This window comes from Benincasa hispida, chromosome 12, assembly GCF_027475165.1.
Source record: "Benincasa hispida cultivar pf3 chromosome 12, pf3_genome.v1.1, whole genome shotgun sequence".
NCBI classification, from domain to species: Eukaryota; Viridiplantae; Streptophyta; class Magnoliopsida; order Cucurbitales; family Cucurbitaceae; genus Benincasa; species Benincasa hispida.
In genome coordinates this window covers 58,248,227-58,263,993 of record NC_143489.1, presented here as the reverse complement: position 1 = coordinate 58,263,993, position 15,767 = coordinate 58,248,227, and the positions used below count along the sequence as shown (strand labels likewise).

Genomic DNA, 15,767 nt, shown 5'->3' with positions numbered 1-15,767 from the left:
CTAATTTTTCCCCTCCACCACGCCATTTTGTTGCAGTGTCCTTGGGACTGTTAATGGAGGTCGGATGCCTTTTTCATCACAAAATTGTTTGAACTCATTTGATGTGAATTCACCACCTCGATCAGTTCTCATGGCCTTGATTGTAAGATTGCTTTCATTCTCCACACGTGCCTTAAATCTCTTGAAGATTTAAAATACTTATGATTTTTCCTTTAAAAAGTACACCCATGTTTTTCTAGATAAATCATCAATAAAGAGAAGGAAATATTTACTTTTACCATGAGACTCTGGCTTGATCATTCCACACATATCGACATGGATGAGTTCTAAAGGCTTCTTTGCTCTTGTCATAGACTCCTTCGGAAAACTACTTCGATGATGTTTGCTAAGCAAACACCCTTCATACACTTGGTTTGGCTTGTGAATGTGTGGTAAACCTCACACCATCTTCTTCTTCGACAAATCTTCTAGACTTCCAAAATTGAGATGCCCGAACCGTAGATGTCATAGCCAAGAGAGATCTTCATAACACATCTTCAAGCATTTTGAAACATCATTACATATATTCAAAGGAAACATTCGATTTTTGGTCATGGAGGCTTTAGCAATAAGTCTCTCATGATTATCCCTCAAATATAAATAATTGTTTTTCATTTGAGCTTCAAAACCTTTCTCTAACAATTATCCTACACTCAATGTATTTTTATTTACATTGGGAATGTAATAAACATTTGTGATATATTGATTTTCTCCATTTTTTAACCGAATGAAAAATTTACCTATTCCTTTGATGGCAGCCAAAGAATTGTCTCCAAAGGCAATACTACCTTTCTCCATCTCGTTCAACTCCACAAACATCTCGCGTTTTCCACACATGTGATTCGAGGCTCCTGTGTCAAGATACCACATACTATCTAGACTTTCTTCTCCATTCGAAACCATAAATAAGATTCCATTCTCCTCTGCATAATTGGATTGTTCTTGATGGGCTTTTGATGTGCTAGCGATTGATCGGTTCTGATGCTTCAATCGACTTCGTTTGAGATGAGTAACACTCATTCGCATAATGTCCATATTTGTTACAATTATAACATTTTACTTGAGAGTTATCTCTCTCGGACCTTCCACAACGTCTTCCACGACCTCGACCTCCTCTTCCTCTTGAGGATTCAAACGAGTTTTGAGAAATATTGGTGTTGGCTTCACCTCTTCCACCATGGTCTCGATCACTACGACCTCTTCCACATCCACGATTATTCTCCTCCTTGATTTTGAGTTGGAGAAGTTGTTCAACGGTCTCTGTTTGCTCCATCCTCCTTTCCTTTTTTTCCTCATAGGCTTGTAACGAGCCTATAAATTGTTCAATTGTCATGTTCTCGAGATCATGTGTCTCCTCAATCGTTGTGACGATAATCTCAAACTTTGTATTTAGGCTTCGTAGAACCTTCTCCATGACACGAACATCGGCGATTTCTTCACCATTCTGTCTCAATTGGTTGACGATAGCCATTACTTTTGTGTGATATTCCGCTATCACTTCTGTCTCCTTCATTTGTAAAGATTCAAACTCACCACGTAAGGTTTGCAACCGTACCTTTTTCACACGATCGGCTCCTCTATGAGTCAATTGGAGCTTGTCCCATGCCGCCTTTGACGTCTCCGCATTGGCGATGGTTTCAAACGTATCCACCGATTGATAGAAGATATAAAGGGCATTCTTGTCCTTCTTTCTTGTCTCCTTTAACGCATCTCTTTGCGCTTGATCTGCTCCATATTTTGCCTCTTGGAAACCGTTCTCCATGATCTCACGTCTTGTGCTCTTAGTAACGCTTTTATCTTGATGCTCCAATTGTCATAGTTGAGCTAGGTAAGTATTGGTAGTTGAAGTGAATCTATCCCACCGTTAGCCATTTTTCTCTCAATATTTTCTACTAGCTCTGATACCACTATGTTAGAAAAAAAACATGGAGGACAAAATATAAAAAATGAGAGATGTATTTTTCATTCAACTAAGCATGCTTTTATATAGGCTTACAAACATAACCATAGGAATGCCAATGGTTTAAAGCTATAAATGTCATCAAATGCTCATAACTCACATAACTCCTATAACTCAAAAATCACTATTGGTTACAAAAAACTAAAAGTCACAAAACCCAAAAGTCACACTAAATGCCACAAATAAAGTTTAATAATGACAAATTATTCAATAGGGAGCAGTGCAACAACTGTTTGAAGGAAAGTAAGAGGGAGAGATGAGGGTTGTGACGACTTGCAAATTGCGTGCAACAGCGATGGCGACGAGCAAGCTGACGATGGTCATGCGATGACATGTGACAATCATGGGCGGCATGCAACTGAGAGTGAGAGTAAGATTATGAGAGGAAATCGAAAATAGGCTAGAGTGAGAGGGAAATAAAAAATATTAGATAACATAGGGAGTTCCATATCCGCCTTAAGAGGTATGTGGTCTGGGAAGAGTGAGAGGGAAATCGAAAATATTAAAATACATTGTCAAAAAAGAACCAATCGAAAAATATTTTAGGGAAATTGAAAATATTAGATAACATAGAAAGTTCCATATTTGGTTGGATTTTTAATAAAAAAAAAATTGTACTAGGCCTGCTTATGATGGGGTCACTATTCTTGGGTTGATACTGTATTAGATAACATAAGGAATTTCATATAATCCAAAGCGAGCATCGCTCGTCGTATATGTTAACAATCAAGAGGTCTGTGGTTTAAATCTCTAATCTTATGTATGTATGTAGTTCAATCTCAAAAACAATTAGGATGTGAGATGTTATCATCTTTCTAACGTGGGATCTTGATCAACAATGACCACATAATGTCAAAACTATAAACATAAGTTAACTAGTTTAGATATAAATAACATTGACAAGAGGTGAAATCATTGACCAAGAGGTGAAATTTTTCAAACTCTCAAACCCCACATGTTCTTTAAAAAAAATGATAATAACCATAATAGTAGTGAAATAAATTTAGTTTTTTTCTTTAATTATTTTGAGTTTAGGTCGAGGATACTTGCATTAACCAATTAAGCTCTCTGCTCAAGTTTTTCTAAAATAATTACTTGAAAGAGAGAATTTAGAAATCTGTTTGGAATAACTTTTTGATGAAGTGTTTAAGAGGTTAGATAGTCATTACACATCAACCCTAAGAAATATACTATTTTACGGATCAATATTCATGTATCCATTATAACAACACATGAAATTCATTTAGAAAGATTTTGAAGCAAAGAAAAAGGAGCCAAATAGTAGAAATATTATCATATATATAGAAAATTCCAAGATTTTTGGTATAGTAAAACCATGTATGCACTAATAATAGCCATACATATATATGAGATACAACAAAGATCATAACAACCTTATTATTTAGTAGAACATATGGTATAATAGGCAGTTGGGAGAGTTTCCCTCAAGCAAAGCTTCTTCTCATTTGTTAAGTCCACGACCATGGCAGCAATTGAAATTAATACCAGTCTCCATGAAACGAGGACACTCAGGACAATTCACAATCATAGGAATCCATCCACTAAATTCAGGAAGAATTACTCGATCACATTGATGAGCCTTCAAAGCCAACTCATTGAAATGATCTTTGAAACTATTGGCAAAACCCTTTATATTCAAATTCCTTTTCCATTGATTAAAATCTTCAAACACTCTCAAAATCAAGTTCCCACGACCCACAACCAAAGGAGCTGAGCCAACAGCAAGAATAGCCCAACCATTTTCATTTTCATAGGAAATCAATCTTAGGATGTCTTCTGTTGTTTCAGTTGCACTTGAACCTGTTAGTTGACTTTTTATTATGAAATATCCCCATTGTATTATCCAAAAATGAGACGTAATATTGTAATTGTCTTCTCCTTTTGTAGTCTTGTTACTGTTTCCTATACGTACAATCTCGAAAGTAATGCCACTGTCTCTCATTGATCTATCATTTTTTATGTCCACTACTTTCTCTTCAAACTGTTGGATCCAATCATCTTTTCCTCCATAGAATATAATATTCCTTTCTTGATCAATCTGATAAAAACAAAGTACAATATATATTGAGTTTAGTCCCAACATACATATGCTTGCAGTTATATTGTATGTTTAGTCTTAAACTTTTAAAAATGTCTAACATATCTATAAATTTTTAATTTTAGGTCTATCAGATTTCTATATATTCTCAATTTTGCATTTAATAAATTTTGACATATTTAGTATTTTCTTTAAAAAAAAATTACTTGACATATTATATACGGGAACTAAAAGTTTAGGGTTCTATTACATAAAATTCAATTTTAAATTTGTCAAATCAGATAGGTCCTTTTGTTAACCAATTTAATTTTTGTTTTTAGTTTTTACTACCTCTAGGTGTTTCTTAAAAAACCAAGTAAAGTTGTTAAAATTAAAAAAAATTAAAAGTAATTTTCAATTACTATTATTATTATTATTGGAGATGACTAGGAATTCGAGTCCTTTTTTGGAAAATGGATTCATCATTACGAGACTAATATGTGAGAAACATACGACAAATGGATAGAATTCAGGTAGTTATTATAACAAAGGTGAAAACATTAATTGAAAAAATTAAAGGAATCAAGCATGAATTTTAAAAACAGAAACAAAAATCGAAAATGGTTATCAAATAGACTTAATTTTTAAAAAATTTTTAAAATCAAAGACTTATTTTCTTTTTTGAAAAATATACCAGTGATCGAGAATCAATAGGTGCAATACGATATCTCAACAAGGCCGACATATCCATAACACCCTCATCTAATATCAAAGAGTAATTAGATACGAACTTAAAAGTTTAGGGATTATTAGACATTTTTTAAATCCAAGATTTATTAGACACAAATTTTAAAAGTTCAAGAAATCTATGGACACACAAACTCAAAAAATATATAGTACTACTAAACTTGTAATTTAACCTAATCCAAAAATAGACATGAAAGAGGTAAGAAAGAACATAAATGTGTATACAAAATGAAAATAAAAATTGCATTACCCAGCTTTGTAATCTTGGTTGGTTGGTGAATTTGACAATGGTTGATTCTGGCCAATTCTTTCTCAATAAAGCATTTGCCTTCTCAAGGGAAAAAGGAATGGCATTATTTCCCCAAACACGAAGCAAATGAATTGCATTTGAAAATTTGAGTTTTGATTTTGAGTCCAGGACAACCATTAAAGCATCATCTCTAAGTTGCCAAATCTCTTCCAAAAATCTTAATCCAGCAATTTTTGTACCATATTGCACTGCATACCATTTCATTGTTGACCTCACATATTCGTATCTTTTATAACTTTCTTCATCAACAACTTGAGAATTGATCACAGGAATCCATACAATCTTATAATTATCCTCTCTTTTCAACTCTTCGTACACTAAATTCAAAGCTCGGATATCATCATTTGAAATCTTCAATCCAGAAATCAGTAATATCACATTCTTTTCTCTCAATGCATCTTCAATTCTTTCCTATAAAATAAAATTCAATATTCAAATCCATATTTTAAAAGGGTAATAGCAATGAATAATACCTTTAGGGCTAATAATTAAGTGTATAACAATTTTCTTTTAAATAATTACAAATATAACAAAATTTATCTGTGATAGATTCTATCGTTGATAGACTCCTGTCATTACTAAACTGTATAGATGACAAACTTCTATCGATAATATAGTGACTACAAAAAATAGAGTTAAATTTTGTTATATCTACTAATACGTTAGACCTAATTGCTATATTTGCAACTGTCTCTATTTTAAAAATATATACAGAAGTTTAAATCACCGTTTCGAAATAAAAAAAAAACAATAAGAAAATTTTATTCATAACTAACCTCCTTGAGAGTTGAACAATTTATTAAAGGCTTGGCATTAGACTTGCCTTCAAGCAGCTTAGACACAACTAATGTTATATCAGTAGGAAACTGGTCAATGTGATCAATAAGCCACCTATATAGATTAATTTCTTCTGCATCATAGAAAACCAAAGCATTTTCAAGATGGCTAATTTATAATAAGGAATATAAAGGTTAAGGAAATTAACATCTGATTTAATAATCGACCTAGTTCTTCTTGAAAAATATTCAAATAGTCTTCAAGTATGCTGAGGATTGCATTGAGTCTCTCATTCAATTCGTTCAAGTATGTTTGTGATTGACCCCTGAAATTGTCAATGAAATAATCATAGTTATATATTTTAGGGAAAATTAATTTATATGCCTAATTCAACTATGGAGTTGTATCAATTAAAATTCTAAACTAAATAATTGTATCAATTTAAACTCCAAATTTTCATAAGTGAATTAAGTTAGACCTTCCATTGACCCTCCACCAATGATCTATAAGTATTTTAATTTATTCCTTTAAAAGAAACTCAAAACAACGAACTAATAAATTTACCATTTGGTGGTACTATCGGTTAAATTACAATCAAACCCAAAAGCTTAAGTTGTTGGATTAAGGTAAATTCTAAGCTTACATATAAAAATAAACATTAACTAAGAATATTAATAGAAAGTATAATTTGACTCACCCGTAAAAACTTAGAGTTTTAATTGATATAATGATAAATAGTGGATTTCAAGGCATTCAACTCCAACATTTAATTTAACCCTATATTATATGAAAGAAAGACAAATAAGATGGGTTTTTATAGAGGAACAATTGATGAACTTACTCAGAATTAGTGAGATAACTGGAGATTTCAGTGGTGGAAGCAACAATAGTGTGTATAACCCAATAAGTAAAAATTGGGATCTGACGAAGGGTAGCAGCCAACTCAGGAATTTCCTTAGAATCATATTTAGAGAAAAGTCTTATTTGATTCATGAGTTTGATGACTTGGAAGCACAAGAAAATCAGACTCCTTGAACTGAAAACTACTTGTCGATATTTGAATGAATCCAAGTGCTTTTTCAGTGAAGTTGAGTGGTGGATATTTGCTAAGGATTTTGCAAGTGGGTCAAAAAGAGAGTGATGGTTTAAGTGCCATAGAAGTCCATAGTCACTACCAAATGCTGCAAGGCATATAGTTGCCTTAGCTTCCCAAGGATAGCTAATCAGAATGTCAAGGATCTCAAGTGTGGTTTGGTGAGCTTTCTCTATCCCAGGAGACTTAAACCCCAACTGTGATAGAAAAAAAGACATAATTTAATAGATAAGACATAAATTATCATCGTAAAAATTAATAGATATCTTACAATTCATGTCAAAACGAATATACCTCAACTAGCATAAATACTAAAAAAACCTCCAACTAATCCTAGTTGAACTAAAAATATTCTTGCTTACAAGTCGGGTCTTGTTAGCTAGTATTTTTATTGATCTATTGATCTTATTGTACTTAATAGATAAGTACACATCTGAAAGTTGATTATAAGAACCAATGCGATCAAGTAGTAGTTCTTCCTTTTCTAAAAAGATTAAAGTACTAATTTGGTCCTTCTTTTTAATGAGTTTTCTTTATTTCAATTTTTATATACTTTTATTTTAGGGAGATTTTCAAAAATGGAAAAATAAGTGAAAGTATTTATACAAATAGAAAAATTTAATTATAGTTGTGATAGACATTTGCAGATAGATGTTGATAGAGTCTATTGGTGATAATAACTGATATAAATCTATCACTGAGTGTCTATTAGAAGTATATCACAGATAGAGATTGATAGAAGTCTACCAGCCTCTATTAGTGATAGAAACTGATATAAGTCTATCATTGATAGAGGTTGATAGAAGTCTATCAGTGTTTATCAGTATTTTTTTTTATTATTTTTGTAAATAGTTTGACATTTTTCTTTTCTTTAAAAATTTCTCTTTATTTTAATTGATATTCAAATTAGTTTACGATGAAATTTTGAATTTTCTTTTATCGAAATTGGTAAAATAATAATAAGAAAGAAGAATTAATTTTAAAATTTATTAAAAGTATGAATACTAAAATTTAATAGATTTCAATGAAATATACCGACCAAAATTGAGGGGACAAAAGGCATTTCATTTCATGTAATCATTTCCCTTTTGTTTGTTTTGTAACTTTGCTGAGAAAAAGTAAAAACATTGGTAGTTGCTTTCTTCTTGTTCTTCTTTCTTTATTTCTTTCTTTTTTTTTTTTTCTCACTTTCTTCATCAATTCTAAAATTATTAAGTAAAATATGAAAGTTTCCACTTCATAGATAGCTTTTTGAAATTAACATTCCGAGTTATCATGTTATTTAATTTTTTTTTTTACGTTTAATGTTCAATTCGTAATTTCTAAAAAAATCAAAAAAGGAAAATAAAAAAGAAATAAAACCCATAGTTTAGTTAATATTTTGAAAAATAGAAAACAAGATATCTGAGTTTAATTTGTTTTTTCTAAATTGTCCTCAAAGCCTTCAGCAGGCGTTGTTATATATTCAGATGGTTGATAAATCATAAATGTATAAATTCTAATAATAATCAGAGTGTTTAATTTCATCGATATGTTGACATTTCTATTAAATATTTGTACATGTTTCAAGATCATCGTGAGATGAATTATTTAACTATTATATTATTATAAAAAATTAAAATAAATGAAACACAATAAAAATATCAATACAATGTCACTAATATGGACTTAATATTCATGAAATTCAAACTTATTTATGATTTTTATGGAAAAAAACCATGTATCAAAATCGACCTTCTATTAGTATTTTTACGATACTTCTTTAAAATAGAGGCTACTGACATTATTGTTGACATTAATCTTTAAAATTTGGCTAATGATGCATAAACCATTTTGCGACATATTTTATAAAATTAAAAACTATTGAGTAATAAGGTAATAAGGAAAATTATTTCAAATGGTAAAACTGTTGAAAATAGTTACAAAATATAGTAAAATTTTAGAACTATCAATGATAGACGCCGATAGACACTGATAGACTTCCATCAATCAGTGATATTTTGTGATATTGATAGATACTGATAGACACTGATAGAAGTTCTCTATCAGTATCTATCGGTGTCTATCATTGATAATATTAAAATTTTGCTATATCTTATAAATATTTTGATTTTTTTTTATATTTAAAAACAGCCCAGATAATAATGTATGGATCATATAATTTTGTGATAATTTCTAATAATATAAATAACCTCGTTAGAAACTTTCTGAAGAATATCAATGGGTGGATCAATTGTCACATTAGCTTTATATGAATCTTCTGAATATATCACACGTCCTTCATGTCCCTACAATATATAATAATAAAGATAATTATTTTAAGTAATAAAACTGTTGTAAATATTATCAAATATAGTGAAATGTTATTGTCTATCAATGACACTGACATTTTACTATATCTATAAATAAATTGACTCAACTTCATATATTTGAAAATAAGCCTATAAATAAAATTAAAAAAAAAAATTGCAGTATTACTTGAGAAGCAGCTTCATTGATTTGATCAACATTGGAAAAAATACTTTCAAGAAACGAAATGTAGTTATCGACATCAATTTTGACCCTATCATCGTCACGATGCTTAGAATAAATGTGACCTGCGACAACCTCGTCGGACAAAATTTTCAAACTCAACTCTTCCTTGTGAGTTTGCAGCCTGGAATGGGTCATTGGGGTGGAGGGAATTTTAGGAGCTAGGACAGACATGGTTTTAGAAGGCTAAAAGATTGGAGATCTTGTCTTGAGGAGGCAAGGGGGCAAATGTTGTTTTGTGTGTTTTGTTGTCTTAACATCAGTAGCCTATTTATAACCATTTAAAATGGAAATAACATAAAGGTGAAGACAACAGGAAAATTACTGTTTTTCTTTCGAGGAATAATATATTTAAAGATTTGAGCTTTAATAAATTGCCTTAGTGGGTCCTTCTTTGCCTTCCATCACACGAATACCCATAAATTCTGAAGAGAAATTCTTCAAAGTCAAATGTTATACTCTTTTTCTTTTCAGTAGTTCACTTGATATTAAAATTATAGAAGTTTCTGAAGTTAATACGCACTATTACCTACCTCTATATTTTTTTATTTAAAAACTTGTTATTAAAGCCTACGTTTGATCACTATTTTTTTTTAGTTTTGGAAAATTAAGTCTTTTTTAAATTTTTTTCAAAATGATTTGCCTATTTTTTAAATACAAGAATCACATTTTAAACCAAATTTTAAAAATAAAATAAAATTTTAAAAAGTACTTTTTTTTTAATTTTCAAATTTTAGTTTGATTTTTTAAAATATTTATAAAAAAAATAGATAGAAAATAAAAAAATTGGGACGTGAAATGAAACAAGAAAACAAAAAACTAAATGGTCATAGAATGATGATTAACTCTTTTTTTTTATATTTTTAATTTTTTTAGTTCAATCTATGGAAATGGAGATTGAAATTTGAATTTCTAAAGTTAAGGATATATACTCAAATCAATTGAACTATTTTTTAAATTGTCTTTTTTTTTTATTTATTATTATTTTTTTTATACAAGTATGAACTCATAATTTTTTTTTTTTGGTTGGTTCATAAAATCATTATCTTATAGCTACTTTCCTCGTTGTATTGTTTATGTATTTTTTAGCTACACTTTACGTGTGTATTTTAAATATTAGCTGAATTTTTTTATGATTTTTGTTTGGGTTCATGGCTATTCTTTTTAATTTATGTTTGAAAGAAATTTTAATTTTCCAACTTGTTCATGTTTACTGTTTAGAATTTAAATTAAGAAATTAAAGTTAAAATAATTAAATCAGTTAAATAATTTTTTTTCTGCCGCTTACCATCCATAAGAGAATTAAAAATTTCGTGTGTAGTTGCAAGAATGACTAAATATAAATTCAAAATTATATAGTGAAAAATAGAAGCCCAACCCAAATAAAGGTGAACAAAACTCGAATATTTTCCAACAAACATGCATCATTTGCTCAGGTAAAATAATTTCTAAATTGTTGATTCTATTCTCCTTCAATCCACCGTCAATCTCTCTTCTTTCTCCTCCAATCCATTGTGAAATTGAAAATAAAGGTTGATTGATGCTTTATATCCCTTTAATATAGCTAAATTTTAATATTATCTTTGGTAATAGCTTCATAGCCTATGTTTGTTGATTAATGCATGATAGATTTTGTTTAATTTACAGGAATTCTTAAATGTTTGTTAATTGATGTCTAATGATATGATGATATACTCAAAATTGTAACATGCTTGCTAATTGATACATGATAGTTTGATATATATTAAAACTTTTAGTTTTCTTGTTTATAGATGTCATGTAGTATGTACTAAAAAAAGTACACTACAAGAATTTTAGGCTTTTATGTCAGTTGAAAAAACTAAAAGTGAATGTACAATGTCATTTAAAAAAAAAAAAAAAAACGGATCTTTATTGTCGGTTTTAAACGGACATTTAACGTGACCATCTCTTTTGAATCTCAAACAATTATTTAATCTTCATTTTTTTTGTCTCCCTCCCAATTTTAATTTTCCTCCTAATTTTTATTTCCCTCTTTTCCCAATTATCAATTATAAAATAAATAATAAAAACAACTCCAAATCCTAATTCTTCTTCTTCTTTTTTTTTTTTTTAGTTCTCTTCCACTTCCCTTCTTCTTCTCCATCCCCTTCTAGAAACCCTAATTCTCTCTTCCTTTCAAGGCTCTCCCTCCCTCCTCCCACTTTCTTTCTTCTTATTCACTCTTCTCTCACACAACTCCCACACCTTTAGTAGCCCATCATCTTTGTCTTCTCCACTGTCGTCAAGGTCTATCCATGCCGTCAAGGTGAATCCAACATTGTTCACATGTCGTTCGTCCAGATTGAGGTCGTCATCAAGGCTGGTACCAGGTATGTTCACCTAAGTTGGTACCAGATCTGTTCGTCGTCATCAAGGTCTTCCACACCGTTGTCGAGCTCCAGCTTCGTACCAGATCTGTTCATGTGCGGGTTTCACTCCATCAGATGAGATCTACACTACATCTTGACGGATCTATAATCTATCTCATTGGATATGACCGCAAAGCAATCCTTTTTTTTTTTTTTTCATTTTTTCCCTTTTTTTTTGTTTTGGTAGATATGAAAATAAAATTGGGTTTGGATTTCTCTTTGAAAGAGTTTCAACCAATCCAACTGGCTTCGTTAAATACAAGAAGGATACTACTCTACTCTTTATCTTTTCAGTTTTGGAAGTCTGAATTTTTTAAATGTAAATGTTTAACTTGTGCTTATTTATCACTCTTTTGAAAAGTATTGCTCGTTTTGCTTGTTGTAATATTCACATATGGCTCGCTTATGGATTATTAATGTATTATGGGCCAGTTTTATAGTTTATTAAGTTCATGAATATAGACAATACATAGAGAAATATATTTTCCATCCATGTTGAGAAGTTTGTTACTTTATTGAACTCAACCTCCATGTTTAGAGAGTGCTTGGATCATATTGGAAGGTGTCAAAATTAAAAAAAAAAAAAAAAAAAAAAAAAAAAAAAAAAAGAAGAAGAACAAGAAGAAGAAGAAGAAGAAGAAAAAGGTTATCATTGATTAATTGAAATGGTTTTTCTAAGTCCTTTTCATTCATTTAAGTTGTTTTGTGTTAGATATGAGACATATAGCTATTGTTTTGGGCCGTTATGGCGCTTTAGATGATCAATTCATAGAGATTGTCGATTAAACAAATGGGCATAGTTAGACTGGAAAATAACTCAAAATAGCAGCAATAAAGTGAAAAAACAGCATAAGATTGTCGATCAAGGTAAGTATTTTCTGCATCCTTTCCACAATGTAAATTTTTTTTATAAAGATATGTCTTTGAGTGTTTTGATTTGATCGTTGACTAAAAGTATGTTTTGGATGTTTGAAAGTATGTTTTGGATCATTCATAATTGATTGAACTCATATGTCATTGAGTGTTGTAAGTTTTTAGTTGATTTTGTTAATTGTCGACCTGATAAACTTCTTGATATGGGTTTGAAAGTTCTCTATTATATTGCCTCCTTGCAATTATGTGCACAAATACAAGGTAGAAGGAAAGTAGAGTACAGGTGGAGGAAAGAGGAAAAGATGAGAGAAGTTTACATTGGCTACAATTAAGTTCTAACATTGGAATTTTAGTTTTATTATTTAGGAGCCTTTCGATTATTTTAATATTTGAAGACATTAACTCAAGAACTTTTTTCTCTTGATTTAATCTTTGGCTCTAACACTATAGTAAATAAAACATTTTGAAGTAAATCCTTAGTAGTTTTGGATCTATTGATTCTTTATTTCAAATTTATATGCATCTAGTCCTTCAGTTTTAATGTTAATGATTGTTGTTGGCTTTAATGAAGTTAGAAAGAACTTCTGAGGCTTTGTAATAGTTGTTATTAGTACTTTGTGATGTTTGTGATATTTGGAACTTGAAGAAATTGAATTTGGTTTGAAAAATACTATTCTTATTCTTTCTCAAAATTAATTGTTTTGTAATAGCTTGTAATTGATGAAATTGAAGCTTGTTTCACGAAGAGGCAACAGTTGAAGAACAAAGGGAGTTTGGGAGTTAAAGAAAACATGGAATTTTCAGTTTGATGAGTTAATTTGTGCTAGAAACAAAACATGGAAGACAAATATGAAAAATGAGAGATATATTTTCCATTCAACTAAGCATGCCTTTATATAGGCTTACAAACATAACCATAGGAATGCCAATGATTACAAAAATGTCACAACTCACATAGCTCCTATAACTTAAAAATGTCATCAAATGCTCATAACTCACGTAACTCCTATAACTCATAAATCACTATTGGTTACAAAAAACTAAAAGTTACAAAACCTAAAAGTCATACTTAAATGCCACAAATAAAGTTTAATAATGACAAACATTTCAACACCCCCCCTTAAACTTGATTTGTTACACCAAGTAAACTCCTCATTTTGATAAAAGTCTCCAACTTGAGAGGCTTTGTGAAAATGTCTGCCGCTTGGTCTTGTGACTTGACATATTTGAGTTCCACTTCTTTCTTCGTAATGAAATCCCGAATGTAGTGAAATCGGGTATCAATGTGCTTGCTCCTCCCATGAAATACCGGATTTTTGGCTAAGGCAATGGCCTATTTGTTGTCAACAAAAATCTCCATTGGACCTTCCATTTGAAACTTGAGCTCCTTCACTAAGTTTCCTAGCCAAATTGCATGACATACACATGAAGTTGCTGCGACGTACTCTGCCTTGCATGTTGATAATGTGACTATGGATTGCTTTTTTGACATCTATGTGAACGTCGTTTCACCAATAAAAAACACAAATCCTGTAGTGCTCTTTCGATCATCCAAATCACTACTCCAATCACTACCACAGTAACCAACAATATCAAAATTGCTAGAAGAGACATAGGAAAGACCATACCCAATCGTCCCTTTGATGTAGCGAAGTATCCTTTTTGCCATTTTGTAATGTGTTGCTGTCGGTTCCTCCATAAATTGACTAATAATTCCAACCGAATAAAGAATATCTAGTCTTGTACATGTCAAGTATCTCAAACTTCTAACCAAGCTTTTGAAATATGTAGAATTTACCTTCTCTTCTCCATCTTGCTTGGTGATTTTGACTCCACATTCCATCGGTGTTCCAACTGGATTAGTATCATTCATATTGAACTTCTTGAGCACTTCTTTAGCATAGCCCTCTTGGGATATAAAAATCCCATCTTCACCTTGTTTGACCTCGATCCCAAGATAGTAACTCATGAGACCAATGTCCTTCATTTCAAACTTCTTTGCCATCTCTCTTTTGAACTCATTAAATATGCTAGGATTGTTTCCGATAAATACTAAATCATCAACATATAAACAAATGATTAGTATGCTTTCACCTTGCATTTTGATGTAGAGAGCATGCTCATAAGGACACTTCATATACTTCTTCTCTTGAAAGTACTTGTCAATCTTCGAATTCCATGCTCTTGGTGCTTGCTTTAAACCGTAAACTGCCTTCTTCAATAGAAGCACTTTATCTTCTTCACCCTTGATTTCATAACCCAATGGTTGTTCCACATAGACCTTTTCCTCAAGAATTCCATTCAAGAATGTCGATTTGACATCTATTTGATGTATCTTCCAATGAATATGGGCTGCCAAAGCAATAATCAAACCAATAGTTTCAAGGCGAACAATAGGGGCAAATACCTCATCAAAGTCGATGTCATGTCGTTAGCTATACCCTTTCACCACTAGTCTCGCCTTGTGCCTCTCAACATCGCCATTGACTTTTCTCTTTATCTTGTATACCCACTTCACTCCGATCAGTTTGTGCCCTTTTGGAAGCTTTGTCAACTCCCATGTGTCATTTTTCTCTATCGCTCGAATTTCTTCATCCATTGCATCCTTCCATTTCTTGCTTGCAATGGCTTCTTGGAAACTAATGGGCTCCCCACCAAAAAGACAATAGAGAATTATGTCATTTTGATTTTCATTTACCTCATTAAGTTCCCGTAGACTTCGAGTTCCTTTTGGTCCAATTTTGTTCTCCAAATCGCTGGATGAACCTTCAGATGATGATCGATCGGTTGAATGAGGTGGCACTGGAATGAGCAAACCTTCACCCATTTCATCCCTGGTCGGCTCATTTTCATCGTCTTCTTCAAAATATGAAAGGAAATCATACTCCTCCCTTGTATATTCCAATCCCAAGAGGCTTCCTCATCAAAAACAACATCACGACTAATAATTACCTTACCATTCAAAGGATTGTAAAAAAGATAACCCTTTGAACTTGCATCATAGCCGA

The 15,767-nt window shown here is 31.2% G+C and overlaps 2 protein-coding genes across 2 annotated transcripts; both read right to left on the bottom strand.

Annotated features, from left to right (window-relative positions):
* Positions 1-1,801, bottom strand: LOC150032090 (uncharacterized). The gene is made up of 3 exons (XM_090308385.1): positions 1,122-1,801; positions 780-1,033; positions 1-68 (listed from the first exon to the last, which is right to left on the bottom strand). Exons 1-3 carry the CDS (start codon positions 1,799-1,801, stop codon positions 1-3), a joined length of 1,002 nt encoding a protein of 333 aa, XP_090164511.1.
* A 1,477-nt stretch (positions 1,802-3,278) lies between these two features.
* LOC120092648 (protein SIEVE ELEMENT OCCLUSION B-like) lies at positions 3,279-9,754 on the bottom strand. The gene is made up of 7 exons (XM_039050794.2): positions 9,443-9,754; positions 9,157-9,252; positions 6,713-7,161; positions 6,099-6,196; positions 5,871-6,004; positions 5,035-5,505; positions 3,279-4,058 (listed from the first exon to the last, which is right to left on the bottom strand). Exons 1-7 carry the CDS (start codon positions 9,668-9,670, stop codon positions 3,462-3,464), a joined length of 2,073 nt encoding a protein of 690 aa, XP_038906722.1. The 5' UTR covers positions 9,671-9,754; the 3' UTR covers positions 3,279-3,461.
* Positions 9,755-15,767: the final 6,013 nt, after the last annotated feature.

Bases quoted from the DNA above. Each gene is read 5' to 3' on its own strand.
- LOC150032090 (XM_090308385.1), bottom strand. From the start codon at position 1,801: ATGGAGAACGGTTTCCAAGAGGCAAAATATGGAGCAGATCAAGCGCAA. The intron at 1,034-1,121 runs GTCCGAGAGAGA...TCTCAAACGAAG, and splicing joins CGTGGAAGACGTTGTGGAAG to TCGATTGAAGCATCAGAACC. The intron at 69-779 runs GTAAATTTTTCA...GTGATGAAAAAG, and splicing joins GGCTGCCATCAAAGGAATAG to GCATCCGACCTCCATTAACA.
- LOC120092648 (XM_039050794.2), bottom strand. From the start codon at position 9,670: ATGTCTGTCCTAGCTCCTAAAATTCCCTCCACCCCAATGACCCATTCC. The intron at 6,005-6,098 runs GTCGATTATTAA...TCTATGATGCAG, and splicing joins TATTTTTCAAGAAGAACTAG to AAGAAATTAATCTATATAGG. The intron at 4,059-5,034 runs GTAATGCAATTT...TGTTTTTATCAG, and splicing joins AACCAAGATTACAAAGCTGG to ATTGATCAAGAAAGGAATAT.